The sequence below is a fragment of the Ranitomeya variabilis genome, chromosome 2, assembly GCF_051348905.1.
Source record: "Ranitomeya variabilis isolate aRanVar5 chromosome 2, aRanVar5.hap1, whole genome shotgun sequence".
In the NCBI taxonomy this organism is placed as follows: Eukaryota; Metazoa; Chordata; class Amphibia; order Anura; family Dendrobatidae; genus Ranitomeya; species Ranitomeya variabilis.
The window spans coordinates 990,031,785-990,046,250 of record NC_135233.1 but is presented as its reverse complement, the minus strand read 5'-3'; the positions used below and the strand labels follow the sequence as shown (position 1 = coordinate 990,046,250).

The 14,466-nt window shown below is 41.4% G+C and overlaps 1 protein-coding gene across 2 annotated transcripts in view; it reads left to right on the top strand.

The window, feature by feature from the left end:
* LOC143808409 (uncharacterized) overlaps positions 1-14,466 on the top strand; it is a 192,811-nt gene that overhangs the window by 134,687 nt on the left and 43,658 nt on the right. For both annotated transcript variants that reach the window (XM_077291027.1, XM_077291026.1), the window contains exons 18-23: positions 3,160-3,353; positions 3,434-3,561; positions 8,904-9,073; positions 9,196-9,375; positions 11,769-11,903; positions 12,136-12,279. In XM_077291027.1, the coding sequence (XP_077147142.1) occupies positions 3,160-3,353; positions 3,434-3,561; positions 8,904-9,073; positions 9,196-9,375; positions 11,769-11,903; positions 12,136-12,279 (951 nt within the window). The remainder of the gene's footprint in view (positions 1-3,159; positions 3,354-3,433; positions 3,562-8,903; positions 9,074-9,195; positions 9,376-11,768; positions 11,904-12,135; positions 12,280-14,466) is intronic.

Below are 14,466 nucleotides of genomic sequence, written 5' to 3'. Positions count from 1 at the left end.
TTTTAACCTTAGATCTTTCAACTATTGATGCCGCATAGGCAGCATCAATAGTAAAAAGTTGGTCACACAGGGTTAATAGCAGCGGTAACGGAGTGCATTACACCGCGGCATAACGCGGTCCGTTACCACTGCCATTAATCCTGTGTGAGCGCTGACTGGTGGGGATTATGGAGCGGGCATTGACTGCGGGGAGTAAGGAGCGGCCATTTTGCCGCCGGACTGTGCCCGTCGCTGATTGGTTGTGGCCGTTTTGCTGCGACCAATGAGCGACTTGGTCTAACCAGAAAAAGAAAAAGATCATGTCCATACATATGGGAGCACCACAAACAAATATCAGAAAATTCAAGAAAAAATATAAGGTTTTTTATTGATAAATAACACAACAATCACATTTCACACAGAAAACAAGACTAAAAACATTTAAAAGTGCAATATACAGCACAAAACTGCACAACAGTCATCTCCTAATATGGGGAAAATGACAAACCACATCCCTATCCCTTCCAAAAGATGGAAATATATATAAAGTGCAAATGACCTGAAACTTGGTAATATAACCAAAGACACTTATGATTAGTATATCAGCAGAATAAATAACCAATATATGACTCTCAACACACAGCTGGAAAAATACAGAATATGTACATATGCATAGGCCCACTAGTATCACAGTACCACATAGCCCTAAAAAGATATACAAAAGAAGGGAAAAATGCTTGCAGGCATATAATAAGCCAAATCTGTGTGGCCAAAAGAGTATTATAAGGCTAACCAGAAAAAACTGAACAAAATGACACTCTATGCCTAAGTAGAACATATACATACACCCTGTGGATCCCAAATATGCATGTCAGGTTACGATTGTATACGAGCTGATAAGGGAGAAAGACGATTAGAAGGAAGGGATGTGGGGTGCGAACCCACGCGTATCGCCGCAACTATGGCGGCTTCCTCAGGGAAAAAAATAGCATACTGTGAGAAATGCTGAGTGAATCAATATACAAGTTCATGATGAGATAAATGGTGTTCACCTGTTTGGGGCGACGACGGGGGAGCACGAGGAGCAAGATGGTCGCGGCCATGTTGTTAATCCCCATTGTCAGCATGTTACAAATAAAGTTGTGTTTATGACCAACCAAGCGCATGCGCAATAGGCACGAGATTTCTGCAAAGATACACCTGCAGTCAGGTCAGAACGGACTGAAGTCAAAAAATGCGCCTGCGCACCACGTCCAATATCCTTTGTGGATACATGGGTAAATACACATGCATTGAGTAGTAATTTATGCGTCTTAATAATAATAGTGATAGAAAAGAACTCTTTATCTATTATTCATATGTATTGTTTACGTATTGCCTTTCCATGTATGTGCCTGATTCGCTAGGTTCATCTATTTTTGCCATACTATATTAGCCTGATTTTGCTCTTGAACTTTGTGTGCAGACATTGTCTGCATCCTGTGTAGATTTGTACAGCACTATTCGTATATCTTGCACCTCTTTGCCTTAAAATAAATACATATGCTATTCTTGAACCTTGCTGTCATCTCCTGCCCCCTCTATTTCCTTATTATATATGTTTTATAAATGGTTCACCTTGAACAATATGTCCTTCTAGTGCGCTAGTTTGCACGTCTGTGCTTATATCTGTGGCAATAGTCCATTGAGGGTTGTAGTGCGTTTGCGCTCCATCACTCTTCCTTATTTCTGCGCACGCGAGGGTTCTTTTGCAGGGGACCTATGTAGGAAATGTACCAGCCTTGGCTGTCTGACGGGATGGCTGCACTGTGCTGTGTGGACGTGGTGCGCAGGCGCATTTTTTGACTTCGGTCCGTTCTGACCTGACTGCAGGTGTATCTTTGCAGAAATCTCGTGCCTATTGCGCATGCGCTTGGTTGGTCATAAACACAACTTTATTTGTAACATGCTGACAATGGGGATTAACAACATGGCCGCGACCATCTTGCTCCTCGTGCTCCCCCGTCGTTGCTCCAAACAGGTGAACACCATTTATCTCATCATGAACTTGTATATTGATTCACTCAGCATTTCTCACAGTATGCTATTTTTTTCCCTGAGGAAGCCGCCATAGTTGCGGCGATACGCGTGGGTTCGCACCCCACATCCCTTCCTTCTAATCGTCTTTCTCCCTTATCAGCTCGTATACAATCGTAACCTGACATGCATATTTGGGATCCACAGGGCGTATGTATATGTTCTACTTAGGCATAGAGTGTCATTTTGTTCAGTTTTTTCTGGTTAGCCTTATAATACTCTTTTGGCCACACAGATTTGGCTTATTATATGCCTGCAAGCATTTTTCCCTTCTTTTGTATATCTTTTTAGGGCTATGTGGTACTGTGATACTAGTGGGCCTATGCATATGTACATATTCTGTATTTTTCCAGCTGTGTGTTGAGAGTCATATATTGGTTATTTATTCTGCTGATATACTAATCATAAGTGTCTTTGGTTATATTACCAAGTTTCAGGTCATTTGCACTTTATATATATTTCCATCTTTTGGAAGGGATAGGGATGTGGTTTGTCATTTTCCCCATATTAGGAGATGACTGTTGTGCAGTTTTGTGCTGTATATTGCACTTTTAAATGTTTTTAGTCTTGTTTTCTGTGTGAAATGTGATTGTTGTGTTATTTATCAACAAAAAACCTTATATTTTTTCTTGAATTTTCTGATATTTGTTTGTGGTGCTCCCATATGTATGGACATGATCTTTTTCTTTTTCTGGTTAGACTGTAGCTTTTCAGGTCCATGGTGAGCCCCAATATTTGTATATTCAGTGGTGCCCTCAGCTTTCTTCAATTTGCAATGAGCGACTTGGATTTCCATGACAGACAGAGGCCGCGACCAATGAATATCCGTGACAGACAGAAAAACAGACAGACAGGCGGAAGTGACCCTTAGACAATTATATAGTAGATATATAAATATATACATATATACAAAGGCACATTTTCACTACCCTGTTGTTGTGGACAAAAAAAAAATCAGGATATAATGTTTTGGTGTGTGCCATTAGTTTTTAGTGGAGCCTCATAGTTGCACTCTCATCACGAAGAGAAAAGTGTAATTTGTGCACACAGCTTTGTGTTTTTATTCCTATTTTCTTTTTGCTCTGTCGTTCCGCTATCCATAAGGCCAATACAGTCGTGCAGACACTTCAGGATCAATTGCAAGAAAATCGAAGGGAGTTGGACATACAGGCTTCAGCCTTGCAGCGCGCTGGGCAGCACATTGAGGAGCTGACCAATCAAAATGCAGAGTTTGGCGTTCAGGTAGCCGCCCTGGAGGCGGAAAGGCAGGAACAAGAAGATGAAGTTGCTGAGTTGCGGTAAGACTATTTTTGCTGTTGGTCATTACCTCTTTCTACTTTTTCTCTGTTCTTTATATTTTCTTCTCCTGGTCGCTTAGGGGACAAAAGGAATCTCTAGAGAGCACCTTGTACGATACACAGCGGAGAGCGGCACAACTGGAGGATCGCAGAGAACAACTGGAAGGAGAAATGCACACGCTAATGCTTGCTAAACAAAAGCTTCAAGGTATAAATCACCACCTGACCTTTCTGAATACCCCAGTATTGACTGTTACATGGGCACAACTAAGGCTTAGACTATATTCTTATTTTCATATAGTTTACAGAGTAACTAAACTTTTTGCCTGATTTTCATAGTGTTGCATTTTAATTGCTTGCAGATCGGTGGCGGTCAAGTGTCTTAAGACCCCCACCAATTCCTCAATAGACCCCCAAGAAGTGCGCAGCTCCAGAGACAGGAGAGCACAGCTTGCATACAGAGCGGGGTATGGATTAAAATAAAAGTATAGGTTACTAAGCCTATACTTTCTACTTAATCCATAATCGGCTCTGTGTACACACTGTGCTGTACTGTCTCCTGAACTGTGCACTTCTACCAGGGGTAGCCGAGACCCCAGAGAACATGATTCAGGTCAGTCTTTACCGAACCCAGTGTTGCGATCACCGTTATTCAAAGGATAACGGCGACCGCAAAGAAAAAAAAAGTCAGATTTCCCATATAATTTCTCTCTCCTCTGATATGATCTAGCACATCAGAAGAAAGAGCAATAGGGTCCCCCAAGTCCCCCCGGTACCTCAGGTGTCCCTGGACCCTCCTGCATCCCCAGTCCTGTCCCCCGGCCGTGTCTTCTTTTGGGAAGAAAATGGCAGGCGTATGCGCAGTGCGCCCGCCGAGATCTGCCAGCCAGCAAGAATAGGACATTTTTCCTATTGGTTTATTTTGATCACTGTGATAAACCCTATCACAGTGATCAAAATTAAAAAAAAAAGTAAATCAAACCCCCCTTTATCACCCCCTTAGTTAGGTAAAAATAATAACATTTAAAAAATGTGTTTATTTCCGTTTTTCCATTAGGGTCTGGGTTGGGCTAGGTTTAGGGATATGGTTGGGCTAGGGTTAGGTTTGAGGCTAGGTTTAGGGTTGGGGCTAGAGCTAGGGTTTGGCTAGGGTTGGGTCTAGAGTTAGGGTTGAGGCTAGGGTTAGGGTTGAGGCTAGGGTTTGGGTTGAGGCTAGGGTTAGGGTTGGGGCTAGTGTTAGGGTTGTGGTTAGGGTTGGGATTACGGTTTGGGTTGGGATTTGGGTTATTGGGTATTTTCTGTTATATTGACCCTCCAAACTCACTTCAAATGTGAAGTGGTCCCTAAAAAAATGGTTTTGTAAATTTTGTTGGAAAAATGAGAAATCACTGGTCAACTTTTAACCCTTATAACATCCTAACAAAAAAATTATGTTTCCAAAATGTTGCTGATGTAAAGTTGACATGTGGGAAATGTTATTTATTAACTATTTTGTGTGATGTGACTCTTTGATTTAAGGGTACAAAAATTCAAATTTAGAGAATTGCAAAATTCAACATTTTTTGCCAAATTTCATTTTTTTCATAAATAAACGCAAGTCATATCGAAGAAATTTTATCACTAACATGATGTACAATATGTCACAAAAAAACATTCTCTGAATCAGTAGGATATGTTGAAGCGTTCCAGAGCTATAACCTCATAAAGTGAAGGTGGTCAGAATTGTAAAAATTGGCTTGGTCATTAAGTACTAAATAGGCTGTATCACTAAGGGGTTAATTCTCAAAATTCTCAAATCATGGGTGAAAGCAGCCTTAATTGAATACAGACTTTCCCGTTACTGAGATGTCAGTTGGAGCTCATAAAGTTCTATGGAGAACGGTAACTGTCAACCGTCGTTTCATGCCAACTTGTGTTATGTCTGTTGTGAGTTGTCTGTCTGTAGCTCTGCCTTCCTTCATAGAATGTTCTGAGCACCAACCGTCATCTCCCATCTCAGTAATGGGGAAGATCTGTCTTCACTGAATACGGATTTTCCCCATGATTTGATAATTAAAGATTAATCCAGGAGGGAATAGAAGCAGATTTTTATAAGATATATTACAAAGGTGCTTATTTTCATATGTACTATTGATTTTTAAAAAATCAAAATTACAAGGACAGTAATTATTCTTTAAATAATATAGATCTGTGTTTATAAAATCACTAAGGATGAGTCCCATATTAGCGATTTATAGGAGCCACAGTGTGTACATATTATTTAGGGAAAAGGCTTTTACCAGGCCATGCTCACCTATTGTCTGGCGGACACACAGCTATACACACAAGTCTTTATATGTGCAGAATGGTGTCCAGGAAGGGTCATGCAGGGTGGGCAGCCTGGCACAATTTTACTACATATTCTTCAGGATCCATTTATAGTAAAGCATAAGAGGTCATAAATTATACAATAGATTATCATAAAATCAGCCAGCAAAATATTACTGCATGCAAAATGAAAGGTTTTATATTCTAGACACGACATTAATATGAATTATGCTATAAGACAGATAATCCGCTGAGCATTTGGTGTAACACGATGACATGATACTGATAAGTCTGAAATAGCACAAATATAATCTAGCGCATCTGTCTCTATGGGCTGACATAGGCTTAGGAGTTTTTGGACAGTTATTTTAATGTATCATTTATGAGCTGCATAAAAGTTGCTGATAAGAGCTACCAAAGAAATGTCTAAATAAAGCCGTGCTAGCATTTTCTCCCATAAATAAGTGTTTTTAAGCCCCGTTTGCTTTTTAATAAGTGTGATTTTTGGTGAAGTTATGCTTGTAAAATTGTGAATGTCTCTAAGGAAGAGACGCTTAAAGGCGAGTTCACACTTGAGCTTGAATGACATTTATTTTTTTCTTTCTTAACATCAGAGAAAAAAAAAGTGTCAGTTTTATATTAAGTGTAATTAAAGGAGGTATGATCACTGGAGGAAGCCACATCTGGCTATATACATCCCCTGGGGTATTGGATAGTAGCATTACATTGCCTTGAAAAAGTATTCATACTCCGTGAACTTTTCCACATTTTTTCATGTTACACCCATAAACTTAAATGCATTGTGTTGGGATTTTATGTGATATAACCCCTGGGGTCCCCCTCTCACTGCAGTTACTGCTGTCAATCTTTTGGGTTTCGTCTCTACCAGATTTGCACATCTAGAGGCTGGAATTTTTGCACGTTCACCTTTGCAAACTAGCTCTAGCTCAGTGAGGGTATGTGCACACTTTACGGATTTGACGCTGCGGATCTGCAGCTTTTTTTCCATGCGTTGTACAGTACCATGTAAACGTATGGAAAACAAAATCTGCAGTGCACATGCTGTGGAAAAAAAACACGCGGAAACTCAGCGGTGTTTTTTCCGCAGCATGTCAATTCTTTGTGCGGATTCCGCAGCGGTTTACACCTGCTCCTCAATAGGAATCCGCAGGTGTAAAACGCAGGTGGAATCTGCACAAAAATAGCGGTAAATCCATGGGTAATGTGCAGTGCAGTTTACCCGCGGATTTTGCAAAAACAGTGCGGAAAAATCCGCACACCAATCCGCAAAGTGTGCACATAGCCTGAGACTGGATGGAGACGTCTGATCAACAATTTTCACATTTTGCAACAGATTCTCAATTTGGTCTGGACTGTGTCTGGGCCATTCACAAACATGAATATGCTTTAGTCTTAGCCATCCATTGTAGCTGAATGGGTTAAATTTATTTTTTTTAATGTAGGCTATGGTTTTTCAAAGTCTATATAGAAATTAAAATTTGCAAGTCTTACAATTTTCCACAGGCCACTGGGGCTTTTTAAGACTCATGTACATGAGTAGCAATGAACAGATTCTGACCCTATCTTTTGTATTAAATAATTTAAAGCAAACCTGTCATTAGGATTAAACCTCGTAATCTGTCTATATAGGCATACATGCCTTAGGAAATTGAATAAAATAATATGTTTATATCTGCGATCAAATGTCTTATTCCAGATAAATCTTCGTTTATCTTAGTATGTAAATGAGCTGTTAAAATCTATGGGCTGCACATAGATCTCCCTGAGAATCTGCCTCCAGAGCTTATTGTAAATGAAAGAGGTGTTACCAGTGTGAGACATGGACTGTCCGCTCTCCCGATCTACAGGTCTCACACTGGAAGTGCCCTTTTTCATTTAAAATAAGCTCTGGAGACAGATTCTCTGGAAAACATGACTTTCTCTGGAATAAGACATTGGATCGCAGATATTAAGATATAATTTTATTCAGCTTCCTATGACCTACATGCCATATAAACGGCTTGGTAGTGTGGGGTGTTGATCCTATTGACAGATGCTCTTTAATGAGCATGGGCAAAGGTAATCGTGAAGGTTTAACTGTGACATCGCCTACTGTGATTGATGGATCCTGTATTGTCAGTTGTGTTAGAGAAGTGTTTCCTACCCCTGCTGTTAAGGAAACTGCTGTAGACTCTTCCTGAAGGGACAGGATGTGTGAGTCTAAAAGTGCTTTCTTTAGAGCTTGTAAGTGCTGTTCTGAAGCTGGCTAGATCACTGGATCCGGCCCCTGCTCTCCTCTGATGCTACAGAAGTGGAGCTGGCTCTATTTGCAGCATTCAGCACTCAGGAGCACAACGCTCCCCTCCCAGCAGAAAGCCAAGAGGCAGGGGAGTAGTGCACTCCTTACTTACTCAATTATGAGACACAGATCATACTGTGTGTTTTTTTTCTAGTAATCAAAAATGTCTGTTTTTCAAGCAAAAGATGCTTCAGTAATCACTCCTTTCTTCTGGAGTTCTATAATAGGAAAGTGTCCTTTCCTATCATTTTCTTTGGAATTTCATGAGCGCTTTTTCAAAATGTTGTTTACTCTTTTTTTTTTCTGAGCATTTTTTCAGCGTCTTCTTACTGGAGGCAATAAAAACCCAGGCATTTTTTAACCTTCCCATTGACTTCTATTGTGAAGTATTGCATGCCTTCCTACCAGAAAAGAGCTGGATTGTGTGCGTTACTTCTTGTAATTGCTTGGCGTCTTTAAAAGATGTTCAAAAGCATGAACATTTGACTAACAAGTCTTTCTCCCATACAATTAATAGGATCATTTTATTAGCATTTTTTCAGAGTGGGCCCACTCAAAAAAAAAAAACAGAAGAAAAAGATGCAATGTGTTAAGGGTGAGACCACACATGGAGCCGGTTGTACCCAGGACAGTCACAAAATCGTTCATTCATTGGTCATGGGGGTGGATGGAGTCTTGGTTGCATGGTCAGCAACACCGTGTGATCTCACCCTTAGGAGCTGGATGTCAATTTTTCTAAATTGACCTTATTACCCATCTGTCCCAAACCTCCTGAATTCCTGAGATCTGATTAGCCATGGAGTAATGTGCTCCCCGCTACCATATAGCTACAATATTGTCATAGGGTCTAGCACCCATCACCCAAATACCGACCCCACTAATGTGTTTTCTGTTGCTTTTTATGGTAATGAATTGCTGAGATATGTTATGATCTTCTATGATAGCTGAGGCTCAACACCAAGCCCTGGATGCTGAAGAGGCCATGGCTGAGCTGCGGCAGCAAAAGGTCAAGGTGGAGTTGCAACTAGCAAAAACGGAGCAAACAGCACAAATGTCCCTCAGTAACCAGACCCAGCAGCACCAAGATACTGTAGAGCGGCTCAAGAAGGAGAAGGTGGGTGCAGACATAAGCTGCTGATCACTTTGGTGTTAGTTCCCTTATAGATTGTCCGGAGCATTCCTCTGAACACTCTACTACATGGCCTATTACTTCTCCTGCCACGTTTTACATTTTAGGAGGCCCAGCTGCTGGCTATGATGGAGGAGAAGCAGGAGGCAGTCCAACGTATGGAGAAGGAGAAAGAGGAGCTTTTGTCCGAGTGTGAGAACATCAAGCAGAAGCTGAGTATGGAGATTGTTCGCTTGCAGGAAGAGAGGGAAGAAAGTTTGCTACGAGTGGAAAACGAGAAACAAAAGGCAAGAAGATCAAGCCAAATCAATTTTAAAGGGAACCTGTCACCCTCCTGGCGTTTTTAACTAAAAGAGCACTAATGCTGTATTCTGTCAAGGTGGCTCTTTTAGTTGGGGTCCCTTCCAATGCTGAAATATTTGTTTTTATAACTTGCCCCTCATACCTGTAGTCTGGTCGGGGGGCATGTCTTCCCCTCCCCCCGGACACAAACGCCTCCCAGCCATCCCTCAGCCCCTCCGGGCGCCGCCTCCTCTGCAGTCATTAACGTCCCCGGCATCTGCGCTGTAAGTTCCCATAATGTGATGGGAGTCGAAGGGCAGTGCAACCTGCTCATGCCTGAAAAAAAACCTTACAGCGCATGCGCCGGGCACGTTAATGACTGCAGAGGAGGCGGCGCACGTAGGGGTCGAGGGACGGCTGGGAGGTGTTTGTGTCTGGGGGGAAAAGATGTGCCCCCTGGACAGACTACAGGTATGACGGGCAAATTTATAAAAATGAATATTTCAGCATTGGAAGGGACCCCAACTAAAAGAGCCACCTTGACAGAATGCAGCATTAGTGCTGCACAAGGTGGCTCTTTTAGTTAAAAACGCCTGGGGGGTGACAGGTTTCCTTTAATGTTGCCTCATGCTGTTGAGTCCGGGGTTGCTTATTGTAATGTAACAGCGCTTTAAACCTCCTAATGACCAGTCAAGGTTTAATTTTGTTCCAAGAACCATACCTTTTTGTTATTTTTCCATCAATATAGCCATGTGAGGGCATGTTTATTACGGAATAACTTGTAGTTTTTGAATGACACCATTCATTTTACCATGTAATCAACTTAAAAAATGGGAGAAAAAATACCAAGTGAAATGTAATGAGGAAAAGAAAATGTGCAAATTGTTTTTGGGTTTGGTTCTTTGTGTTCATTGTGCAATTTGATTTTCCAGGTCAGTATGATTATAGCAATAGAAAACTTATGTAATTTTTAAATATTATAGTGACTATCAGAACTTTGCTAAAGAAAGAATGTTTTGGCTTGTGCCACCTATTTCTGAAATGTGCAAATCCTCTTTTGAAGGACTTGTGTTTTGCTTGTTAAGCTGTATTTTTCTTTAATACCATTTTAGATTACATGACATTTTATTTGCATTTTACTTCTTTTTTTTGGGGGGGGGGGAGGGGAGGTGTGGCAACTGAAAAAGGGCAGTTCTGGTATTTCAATATTTTTTTTTACCTCTACGGCACTTACCATGCAGGTTAATTAATTTTAGATTTTCATAGATAAGACTTTTACAAATGTTTCCATACCAAAGATGTTTATTTTTTACATTTCTTTATTTTTTTTAAATGGAAAAGCGGGTTAGTTAAGCTTTTTATATGGTTTTTAATATTTTTGTAAAACATTTTATAATGTTTTACTTTTTTTTCCTTTAATCACTTTTACTATATATTGCAATACTACAGTGTATAGGAAAATTGTAGATCAGGGGTCTCAAACAAGCATGTGCCCCTAAGGCTTTGTAGCGCCTTCCTTGGTGCTCTGGGACAACCGCGTCCAGTGAGCCAGGGGCCACCGATGTCAGTGCTTCTTTTCAACTCAATGTGCATCCTCAGGCGCACATTTAATTGAAATGTATTATAGCGCAGAGACCAACTCTCTGCACCGCAATACCACAACCAGCCACTGGCCAATTGGAGACCAGCAGCTGACATCGGCGTCCTTATGTGGCCGCACACAATGTCATTGCTAAGCGCCAGCCCAGCTATGGAGGAGGAAGAGGACGCTGTTGGCCAAGGTCAGGTGAGAAGAATTTTTTTTTGTGTATGTAAAGAGCTGCAGAATAGGGGACATTGTTACAAGAAGGGGACCAGGATGGGGACATTACTACAGGACAGGGGAAATTATTATTGGCTTATATAAAAGAATAAAAGAATAAAAAAACACACCCAAATAAAAGATGATGATCAAAAAGTCATATGGACCACTTTGATTATAATGGGGTCCTTTGGGTGTCCATCATAGTGGCAAAAGCTGAAGCTTGGGTTTCCTTCACCTAAACGGTATCATTCTGTGTCTATATGCCTCGGTCCAGAGAGAAGCTTGTTGGTGCCACCTTCCTGAAACCCAGCAAATGCCTAGTTTGCCCCTGTGGGGCGCTGTCAATTTAACTGATATAATACTGTGCTAATTTGTCCACCATTTTTGGTGTAGTTTGTGAAAGAGGCTCCATATTGAATCTTGAAGCCCAAGGGTAGCCATTTTCTTGGCCCCGAGCCCCCTACACATAGCTACAGAAGCATAATTTTACCCCACTCATGATAAATAAGAAAATGTGGCGCTTTCGCATGCTTGTGTCTATTTTTGAGAACTGAACTTTCTTGGTAATGACTCATCTTTATTTTTTTTGTTCAGGCTCTCCTCCAAAAGGAAACCGAGAAGAATACTGTGAGTGAGCGGCTGATGCAGACCCAGAGGGAGCTTTCTGACACCAAGCTGGAGGCTGAGAGGTTTAGACGGGAAGCTCAGATCAGGACAGACCAGGACAAGGTCCGTTTCTGCAGCACACACAGTACACAATTACTAAATGTATTCCAAAAAGATTATGAGCTCTCATATAATGGATGTGATGTATAGATGATTACAGCATAGTTGTCTGATACATTATACACTGGAAATATATTGCCGCAGTCTTGGCACATGTTACTGGGCATAGTACAGTACGGGGTGAATAATAGGATAATGCTTCAGAACTGAATCTGTGTCCTTGTAAATCGAGCAGGCAATGCTGGACGGGGTCTCCTCGGAGCTGAAAGCTTTGCAGGCTGAGTTTGAAGATGCTGTGTCAGCTCACGCTAAAGAGAACAAGAGTCTATGTGAGCGTGTCAAACAATTGAGTCAAGACAGGGAAAACCTGACCAAAGAGGTAAGCTAGAGTCTTTGCACTTAATGAATCAGGTATTTATTTCCATTACCGCCGCAACATGATATCAACTGTAGTCATCAGATTTAATCACTCTTACCTCATCTATTAATGATGTGAGGGACAAAAACAACTGAAGACATTTTGGACTTAGTCTAAGGTCGGTTTCACATGTCTGGACATTACAGTCCAATTACAGACCGCAATGTTAGGACCCGCCATGGACCTGAACCTAAAAGTCTCATATATGCTTATTAGGCAGGTGCACACGACCGTATTTCCACTCCGAATGTGATCTGACAAAACATTGGATTATTCTCAAACCAATGTTAGTCTGTAGGGCCTGAACATGTCCAATTTTTATCCTTAGACAAGGACTGTCCTAGGAATAAATCACTGCATACCTGAGTTTGATCCAATATTTGGATCCCACTTGGCCATGCACGTCAATGGCTGCTTGGGAAACATTGAACTGTACTCAGGTGACATCTGATTTCCACAGACTGACACGATGGAGAAGATAGAGAATTTTTTTTCCCTATCTTCAATACATCTGAAAATATTGAAACACACTATGATCAAACTGTAATCAAAGTGTGATTAGCATAATTGATCTGATTTTCTTCAATTAAAAAAAATATGTTCATCTGCATCAGCCCTTAGGCTACGTTCACATTTGCGGTCAGCGCCGCAGCGTCGGGCGCCGCAGCGTCGCCGCATGCGTCATGCGCCCCTATATTTAACATGGGGGCGCATGGACATGCGTCGCACTTGCGTTTTGAGCCGCATGCGTCCCTGTGGCGCCCGCGTCCGGGCGCAGAGGACGCAGCAAGTTGCATTTTTGCTGCGTCCAAAATCAATGAAAAAAAGGACGCATGCGGCGCAAAACGCAGTGTTGTGCATGCGTTTTGCTGCGTTTTTGTTTGCGTTGTGCGTTGCGGCGCACAAAGCAAATGTGAACGTAGCCTAAGGCTGTTGAGTTTGGGTCAGGACTCAAGAGACCCGCGGTCAGTTCAAAGCGTGCACTGTGAATGTCAGACGTGAGAAGTCGGCCTTCCTCCTTTATATACAGTAGAAGGTTAGCTAAGACCAATGAGAACACAGAAACACAATGCTAATGAGTTGGATGCTTAGGCACCTAGGTATTGATACCTTTAAACTAGGCTATTCAGAACAACATCAATAATATAAATGTGCAATAAATAATTCTAGAGCAGTCACATATCAAGGGATACATGGCATCCAGCCAAACAGTGCTGGACAGGATCAAGGTTTAGCTTCAGCGAAGGTTATTTTCTGCATATGGCAGTAACATGTGAAAGTTGCGGGATTGTAGTTTCCTTACCAAAATTGTGTTACCTATGTTATGTTGTAGCCTGGTCTCAGCAACCCCACAATATTACATGTGTGATAAGCATGAGCTTTGGCTTTTACAGAGGCCAAAAGTGGCCAGATTTTGCTCCTATTTTTTCAACTTCTGCTCCGTTGAGTATTCTTTTTCTTTTGTCTGTTTCTTTTTTCCCATCTTATGGTTCTAGGTTTTATTTTGTGCACCCAAGCTAACTTGTATGGTCTCTACCAAGGGGACGTGTCTTTCGGGTGCTCCACATTATTACCCTGTGAGCAACACCCCGCTAAACACCAGAAAAAATTGCGCAGTAAGATAAAAACACCTATATCTCTATAACTACCGTATATGGCGGGTTTAAAAAAAAATAAACAAAGGCGTTCAAGACTATAAAATACTCAGGGGAGCAAATATTAGAGGATATTCTGTAAGCTAACTATATGACACCCGTGTGTTGCAGCTACGCTACTCATCTTTCTCACTTGGTGTTATCTTTGTGGTGTATAATTATTCAACCCCACCCATTAAAGACGTTCAGTTCTCCATGTACTGAATAACCTTTCCAGGGTGGGATGATATGTGCAGGGATAGTAGGGTATTTGCCAGCATGTGGACTGGAATAAGTGATCCCTGTTACCTGCTGCCCAGAATCTGCTCGATCGCCTTACCTGGTGCCCAACAATTTTATTGCTAATGTTCCAGACTCATATCTGCACTTGTTTTCACCTCTAATCATTGGTAATTATACACATTTTGGGACCTTTGGCAGCATTGCCGACCACTTACTAATTATTAATGATTGCAAAGAGAAGCCAATTTCTGATAAATAGTTTTTCGCCTTG